The 8,878-nt window shown below is 37.8% G+C and overlaps 1 protein-coding gene across 4 annotated transcripts; it reads left to right on the forward strand.

The window, feature by feature from the left end:
* Nucleotides 1-2,671: 2,671 nt before the first annotated feature.
* LOC103971398 (F-box/kelch-repeat protein At5g60570) lies at nt 2,672-8,641 on the forward strand. 4 transcript variants are annotated; one of them, XM_018820984.2, is made up of 3 exons: nt 2,672-2,905; nt 3,065-3,229; nt 7,117-8,641. In XM_018820984.2, exon 3 carries the CDS (start codon nt 7,123-7,125, stop codon nt 8,497-8,499), a length of 1,377 nt encoding a protein of 458 aa, XP_018676529.1. In that variant the 5' UTR covers nt 2,672-2,905; nt 3,065-3,229; nt 7,117-7,122; the 3' UTR covers nt 8,500-8,641. The 4 variants fall into 4 exon arrangements, 2 of the variants coding, with proteins under 2 accessions (XP_018676529.1, XP_009383687.1); XR_001976379.2 differs by lacking the exon at nt 7,117-8,641 and adding an exon at nt 3,350-3,635 and having other exon boundaries at nt 2,674-2,905; XR_001976380.2 differs by lacking the exon at nt 7,117-8,641 and adding an exon at nt 3,356-3,635 and having other exon boundaries at nt 2,674-2,905.
* The last annotated feature ends 237 nt before the right edge of the window (nt 8,642-8,878 follow it).

The following is an 8,878-nucleotide window of genomic DNA, read 5'->3' on the forward strand; positions in this document are numbered from 1 at the left end:
TTAAAGAATATTTTGTGAATATTATTGGTAACTTATTATATCTTTAATTTTTTTATCTTATATGCCAAAGTAGTCTAAGATAGCAAACTTACAGGATATAAATTATAATATAAGATATTTTAAATTATATTTTATATTATATCCTATTTTTAACCCCAATGATAACAATATGATATTAGTTTTTAGTGAATGCTGAATATATTTATATTTCACCCAAAGATAATATGGATGATATCAAAAGTTAATTATATTTTTACAAACTCAAAGTATTAATATTATTTTATATTTTATAATGATATTTTCTTCCATATACTCTTATTCTTTTCGTAGTGTCTATTTACTTCAAATTATTCATAACTAATTACGGAGAAATTGAGGATCGCCTCCTGAATATACTCATCCCCAAAGTATGAGTTATCTTAAAGAATCCTTATCCTGCTCCTTTGAATATTAAGAATTAGTATCGCATTCGTTTCAATAAGAAAAGAAGGATAAGATATTGAAACTTCCGCATGTTAAAAGTATTGCATGAAGTCTTAAAATTATTTGAAGTGCACTTGATTCCTGATGTTCATATTATTATAAGTGTAGGAAAAATTTACCTTAGTGGAGAGTCATAGATAATGTGTCTTGGACAAGTTACATAATTACAAATGAAAATTAAAGTGTAAGATCAAAATATGAATAGATATATTTTTAAAATATCTTAATTATTTTCTTGTCATGGTGTGAATGATCTATCAATGTTATCATAAGAGGAAGTTTCTCTTAAAATATCTCATTTATTTTCTTGTAATTATATTGGATACTAATATTTTTATTTTTATTTTTCCTAATGTTAGACAAAACACATGGGTATGAAACTTACCAAACAAGAACAAAAAAAGAGTAACAAATGGGTTAATGATCATACGTAAGAAATTATGGTATGAATGATTTATCATTGTTTTAATTTATATTTGATTAAATAGTACTCATGATGTTGTTTAATTTATTTTTATTGATAGTTGTTGATTCAACGTTATAGTGGAGAGTCATAAACAAGATATATATTTTTTCATATTATGTAATTACTATATATATATATATATATATATATATATATATATATATATAAAAGACGATGTATCGACAAGACATAAAAAATTATTGTGGTACAATTCCGCATAATCGATAGAAATGGTTTATAGATTATTTTTTTTTTTGAAAAGTTTCAAGTAACTTGTTCATATTCATGTTATAATTTTAGTTTTTATTTAAAATTTTTATTAGCATATCATTGAATTATTTGTAGGAAATGATGAGTTCAAAGAACTCCCCTTATAGATCACACTTCAGAGTCCAAAACTTGTAAACAATTGAAAGATGAATAGATATATTTTTAAAAATATCTCATTTATTTTCTCATTATTATTTCTAATACTAATATTTTTATTTTTTAATATTAGGCAAAACGCGTAGGTAAGGCAACCATCGGAGAAAGATTTCTTTTTAGCACACAAGAACAAAGGGTGTGCAATAAATAGGTTAGTCATGAATGATTTATCATTATTTTCATTTATATTTGATTAAATAGTGCTCAATTAAAAATATGAGTCAAATGATTAATACGAAGAAGTTTGTTTCAAATAACTTCTTCGTATTTATGCCACAATTTAAGTTTATTTTTCAATTTTTTATTATTTGATTATTGAATTATTCGTACGAAAAGGAGTTCAAGGGAGTCTTCTAATAAAAGCATCGGACGGCTCCCGATGCTTCATCATGATCAGAAGGGTGGGCATAACCGTCCAGCCTCCCCTCGTCCACGACGACTTTGGACGTCGACTCTCGACACGATCAATGCGACGCCACCCGGCCATTCGTGCCTCGGATCGTGTCGGCGTGGCGGCGTCAAATCGCCGTCTCTCCCGCGACACTCGAGTAAGCTCAGGTGGCGAGACGGAGTTAATGGTGGGTCAAGTACGGGTCGATGATGGGGTGCCGAAAAAGGCCATCATAGAGAGGGGGCTTCGGTGGTGGTGTCGTTATTTTCGACGAAGATGGGGTCATTTGTCGCCTCCTTTTTGCCGTTTCTGGTAAAAAATCGTTACCCACCCCCGTTTACCGTTTGAGTAAAAAGTTTTCCCCAATGAGAGTAGAGCGACAGGCTGTAAAGAATGCCCCAAACCCGATATCCTTACCCCTCGAACTCCGTTCTGCTTCTCCGCGTCCTCCCTCGCCCCCCACCCTCCCAATACGCACACGAAACCGACCACACACCCCGCAGTGGTGCAAACTCTACGGAGGAGAGTGTCGTTATAAATCTCACTGAGATACTACCGTTTACCCAAACGTCACCACCCGCGCCACGAACCCGAGCCGAAAGGAAAGTGCGGGCCCCGCTTTTGTGACGCCAAGTGACGTCGGCGGTCCGGGTGGGCACTTGACGAGGAGTTATCTTTCTGATGCCCGTAGGGTTCAGTTGACTGCCCGCATAAATCCATCGTTCATCAGCGGGTCCCCGTCGAAACGAACGGCTGATGTACTCTTTTCCTCGAATTAGATTCCTTCCTAGTGTCTGTACTGTGTATTTACTTCTTTACCCCAAAAACGCCGGTGACACGGCGAAGGAAACGGAAGCGATGGTTTCTGGAATCGGGCTTTCCACTTATAAATACTACTCTTATGCTCTCCTTCCCTTTGTTTCTCGCCTTCTCGCTCGCTCTCTGGCGGCGATCGCATCTCGCCATCGCGGATGGAGGTTTCAGCCACCTGAGGCCGATCCGGTGGTGCCGGCCGCTCGACCCGCGTCCCCGGCGAGGCCGCCGTCCGTCGCCCGCAGCGTTATTCTCAGATCCCGTCGATCGGATGGATTCGCCCGATCTTGATTCATAGACGACGCCGGTGATCGGTCCCCGTGGAGGTACTCCGCTGTCGGATTCGCTTGGTGATTTAGATGTGGATGTTGCAGTTTGTTTCCTTTTTGCGGATTTCACGGGGAAGGAGGCGAAATAATGATATTTTGGTTTGTGATTAGTAGGTCGTAGATGATATTCTGATTTAATGTGATTTCTGGTTGTAGATGTTCTTGTGATGCTGAAGCGCGTGGTTGCATATGGTGATCTGGCGGTACTGTTGATTTAGATGCACACACTGTATTCTTTCGCGGTGATTCCGGGAATGAAGGATCTGATCTTTGCGATCTCTTGGTGATATTCTGGTACTCGGTGACCATCGTTCGTATGAGGTGAAATCTCTAGTTTAATCATTTACTTGATGATTTTTTTAGCGATTCATTAATTTAATTGCCCAGTTATTTGACAATAATTATCTGCATTGATTTGTGGTTTCTTCTACTTCAATCAAGTAATAGATCAATTCTGGATGAACTGAAGCACGCTTCTTACAAGAAAATTACGACATAATGGTCTTTCGTGGGGTTTTCTTTACCAGTGGTGGAATATGATGTTTTCAAGGCCTGTGGAGAAAGTATCATTTCTGGATATACTGTTCTCAAATGTTGTGTCTTATGTTTGCGAGGCCTATTTTGTTGGTTTGGTCTAATTGATTATCGTTCTTGTATTAGTGCCACTTTTCTACATTGCATTTAGGTCTGTAAACAAACCAAACATGAATAAACAGAGTTTTGTCCCTCTTTGATTTAAACAAACAAAGGCATGGTTTAAGCTCTGCACAAGCTCCAGGTGAGCTTGCTTGAGCCAGACTCATGAAGCTCATATCGAGCTTCAGCTTAGCTCAAAGATTGTTTGAACCGAGCTCCCATGGCATATTGTGATTGTTCTCAGATTCATGAGTGAGAAAAGAAGCATTCCATGAGGAAGTTATTGTCAAGGGCCTTGAGTCAAGGGCTACCCAGGTGGTGGCTGGAGGTGGGTGTCATTAGAGATTCTAGTAAAGATGGCATGGGTCATGGCAGCAGAGTTGATATGTGTTGTGGTTGAAGTGGATCTGAAAAGAATTGCTGGAAGGGGAGGAACACCCAACTCAAAAACTTGGGAATAGGATTAGATGAGCATGCAGAATGGGGTAGGGATGGGGGGGAAGGAAAGAAATGTGAATGAGGAGTTGGGAAAAGGCAAGGGACCAACAAGCTGGGTGTAGAAACCCCAATAGCACTTGCCTACAATAAAATAAGGCCCACAATTTTAGCTAGTAGATACAGATCTAACTGAACAGCCGGAGTATATTTGATTTAGTATTTTTAAAAGGATGGTCCAATACATTGATGCTCCCTTTGATGTTTTCCAATGACTATAACCTTGATCACCCAAGTCACCAAGTTGCAACCTAACCATGATGATAATGTAATAAATATTACATTATCTAATATTTTTTGTTCAAGGTCTTAATAAGGCAAATATTAATGAATATAGCAAAGTTCGTGTTCAATTCATCAGAAACTGATATCTGATTTGAGCTTGGCTTAGGATTCTCACATATGGGTTTGTCACAAGCTGTTCGCAAGCATGAAATCAAACTTACACCCCTAGTTGTGTCAACAGCAATAGATACTAGTCTAGTTTTTACATTACTTATCATATGTCTTGAATTCAGATTTGTTGTGCATATGTTTTAATGTGATAGGGGCTTGTTCAAAATATCTTACCTGAAAAAAAGGCAGAAAGGTGTGTTGCAAAAGCAAAAAAAAAAAGGGTTACTCATACTGGAATTGTGATAAAATAGAAATTCTCAGATGCATGAATGGATCTGTCTCTTAATCTGCTAATAAGAGTAATTAGTTCGAGAAAAACAAAAAATAATAAGAATGAGCTATTCCAGGAGGGATTTTTAGTTAAGTTCGTGAAAACTTTAACCCAGAAACTGCAAAAATAATAAAGGTGAAGGGAACTATTTGCTTCTGAAAGACATGTTCAATTATTTTCATTTCAATTAATTGCAATATTATAGGCAATGTTCATCACAAAAAAGGAAAAGTTGTTTTTTTAATTTTACTAGGGATGATGTAAAATCTCTTCTCCTCCTGATGGCGCTAAGATTGTTGCAGAAGATCAAACCTCAGGTGAACCAAATCTGGTTCTGATTAGAGAACATGTTGGAATTTTGAATAAGTTGTAAATCTAGTTCATTCAGAGTAAGAAACCACCACCATTACCTAAGCTGGTTGTCAAATAGATGGAGGGGTTTCATGCTGATTCGGCCATTTATGTGTCACCAAATGGGACCGTTTCAACCTTAGGGTTGTACCTAGAGGCCAAATATCCTCGGGTAAATGTTGATCCAACTATGATTAGAAATAAGGATAAAAACCTCCTGAGATGCTACAAACAGGAACAAAAATTGTAAGATAACAGCTTAACATATACTATGCTCATATAGGGACCCTATGACATTAAAAAATCCCATAATAATTAGTTATTAAAAACAAGGATTTTGTTTCAACAATAACAAAAAAAGGAATTTTTTATTTACTATACTAGGATAATGTAAAATCTTTTCTCCTCCTGATGGCCCTGAGATCGTTGCTGAAGGCGAACCCACAGGTGAACCAGATCCAGTTATTAAAAAAACATGGTGGAATTTTGTGGAAGTGGTGATTATAGTTCAATACAGAGTAAGAAACCACCACGATTATCTGCCAAATTACTATCTAAAATGGTTGACAGATTTGGACATTTATGTGTCACCTCTACAGGTAAATGTTGATCCAACTATAATTTGGTTTGGCTTGAGTAGCTTAGCCTCCTTGGTGTTGATGCAAATAGTATTTTTTAGCCTGTAGGAGTTTACATTGCAACAAAACCAAATGAACAAAGAATTTAGGCTTGTTCGTTTTGCTACCTCTTTGATTGGGTTTCATATTGGGATGTAAAGAGAAATTATTTCCTTTAGGGTTACATTTTTGTCAATGAACGAATTGAATTGAACCAACTGGGACACTCTCCTGCCTTTATTGTCAAACTCCTGGTCATCATTGGTTGCTACATCTGTCATTGCCAATCGCATCTTGTTGTCATTGACTATGCACCATTGCTGGTCATCAGTATAATCACCACAACACTTGTTGTTACCCATTGCATATATTTGCTATCACCTTTGGTTGTTTATTGCCATTCTGGATGTTTCCAACCCCCAATTACCAGTAATTTTTGTCCTCATTGCCAAACTGAGGTCACCAATTTCATCCTTCTGCAAATAATTGCTTCTCTTTATCTTGCTTTCCCAGTGTTAGCACCCATTACTTGTCAAGAAACCAAAATGCGCTACATCACATCATGTACCAACCACCATGAGTGCATGCCAGCCACTAGTGATTGTTTATTTTTGTACTTAAATTGTATTGTCCTCCACCATTTTGACTGTCATTAACCATTTTATGAGTATAAAGTTCTATTTTTTACCTAAAAACAATGGAGGACAGGCTTCTTCTTTGTTGTTCCAGTACGATAGCTCCTGATGTTTGTGTGGCAAAGATGCATGTTAGTTAAAACACCTTAATGCCATCCAACACAGGCCTTAAAGTTGATTTATTAATACAATGGTTATTTCAATATAGGTTGGTATGATACATTTCAATTACTTTCTGGCATTGTTTGTTTTAAATTGTGTTGATAAGTACTAATTGACAAAACAATCATTAGTGGTAAATATAAAAAAATTGGCTTAATGTTGATTTCAGCTTGTGCTAAACTGTGCTAATCGACAATGCAATCTGCAGTGCTAACTATAAAAAAGGATGGCCTGGTACACATAATTCTTACCAGTATGGGGTTTAAGAACGGTTAATGTAGGAAACCTTACCCATGCAATTAGAGAGGCTGTTTTGGTGGTTCTGACCCTACTCATTTAGGTTTCAGAGGAGCAATCTTATCATGGCACTGGTTCAGTTATGTGTTTTTTGTATTGATTGTATGTTATGTTTGTTACGCCTATATCTACTTGTATCTATACAAATTGCTTTGCTAATGGTAACTAACTCTGTTATTACTCTTTTAGATGAAGTCAAATGCCATGTGGATTTGTTTCATCTTGTATTCTGGTTGTCCTTTTATGATAAAAATATTAGTTTGCATTTGATCTTAAAATTCTATTAATGGGTAAGCATATGATGTAGTTTTTGGAGCTTACTGCCTGTTCTCTTCTTTTTCTTTCCAGTAGCACATGGACAATTGCATAACGACTGATTATTTTGAGTTAATTGTTTTAGGAGCTTACAGAGAAATAGAACTGCAACATAGCAAGCCGGAAATCATGGTTGTTGCTCCACATTGTTATCTTTCGCAGCTTTTCAGATCTTTTGATCAGGAATGTGATTCATCTCAGAAATATTTAATTGGTTACTTGGTCTTGGCTAAAACTGGCAAGCTAGCAAAGGTCAAAAGGGATACATTTGACACAGATTTCGTTGTTGATAATGGATATCATAGAGGATTAAAGAAGAAAAGATCTGTGGTTAAGACACAGCCTGGAGGTAGTTATACTGATCGAAGATCAAATGACTGTCTTCTTCCTGGACTTCATGATGATATCGCACTAGATTGTCTGGCCTTAACATGTAGGTCTGAGTACCCTTCACTTGCCTGTCTGAACAAAAGATTTAACTCACTGATTCGTAGTGGATACCTTTACAAATTAAGGAGACAGCTTGGTGTTATCGAGCACTGGGTTTATCTAGCATGCAGTCTGATGCCTTGGGAAGCATTTGATCCATTCAGGCGTAGATGGATGAGGCTACCACGGATGCCATGTGATGATTGCTTCTCTTGCGCAGACAAGGAGTCTCTTGCTGTGGGGACCCAGCTTCTTGTTTTTGGACGGGAAGTAATTGGTTTTGCTATCTGGATGTACAGTTTGGTGAGGCATGATTGGTCTAGATGCCCTCCTATGAAGCTGCATCGTTGCCTTTTTGGATCTGGAAGCTCTGGGCACATCGCTATTATTGCTGGGGGAAGTGATATGGCTGGCCACGTTTTGAGTAGTGCAGAGTTGTACAATTCAGAGTGTGGTACTTGGGAGACTTTACCCGATATGAATGTGCCGAGGAGATTATGTTCCGGCTTCTTTATGGATGGAAAATTTTATGTTATAGGGGGCATGTCAAACCATACAGATCCTTTGACTTGTGGCGAGGAGTACAACATCGAATCCAGGACATGGAGAAGAATTAGGAACATGTATCCTGGTGGAAACAGGGCTACTCAGTCTCCCCCTCTTGTTGCAGTCGTAAATAATCAGCTTTATGCCGCAGATCAATCTACGAACGAAGTCAAGAAGTATGACAAGTCAAACAACACTTGGAATGTGGTAAGATCATTGCCCGTGAGAGCTGACTCTTCCAATGGTTGGGGTCTTGCATTCAGGTCATGCGGTGACAAGTTATTGGTGGTCGGTGGTCATCGAGGGCCTCAAGGTGAAGTAATTGTTCTGCACGTTTGGCGTCCTGAAGATGGAAACACGGGTGGAGCAGAGTGGGATGTGCTTTCCATCAGAGAAAGAGCTGGTGCTTTTGTTTACAACTGTGCGGTGATGGGTTGTTGATGCATGCAAATGCGTGCTGTTTGTGTGTCATGAATTATATTAGTCAGGAAAGATCAGAAGACTTGATTCATGAAATTGCTTATATTACTGTTTTTTTGTTTTCTTTTAAGTACTTAATATTTTTAATTCCCCTATTCATCGATGATGCTTGCTTACTTTGTTCTCTTGCAGTTAAGGTCTCCCGCCACGAATTAGACCATTGAGTTGATATGAAGTCTCTTACTTTTTCCTACTATCCAGATAGTCCCCGGTACATCCACAAGATAGTTCCATGTATTATTGCTTCACAGGCTATAGTCATGAGCTGAAGGAGCTACATACAAGTCATGTGGAGAAGGTTGGTTTAGCTGTCATATCCAGACTAGTTGTTATGCTCATC

This window comes from Musa acuminata, chromosome BXJ2-11, assembly GCF_036884655.1.
Source record: "Musa acuminata AAA Group cultivar baxijiao chromosome BXJ2-11, Cavendish_Baxijiao_AAA, whole genome shotgun sequence".
NCBI classification, from domain to species: domain Eukaryota; kingdom Viridiplantae; phylum Streptophyta; class Magnoliopsida; order Zingiberales; family Musaceae; genus Musa; species Musa acuminata.

What these genes read in the sequence shown, in the direction of transcription:
- LOC103971398 (XM_018820984.2), top strand. Translation starts at nt 7,123, where the DNA reads ATGGACAATTGCATAACGACTGATTATTTTGAGTTAATTGTTTTAGGA.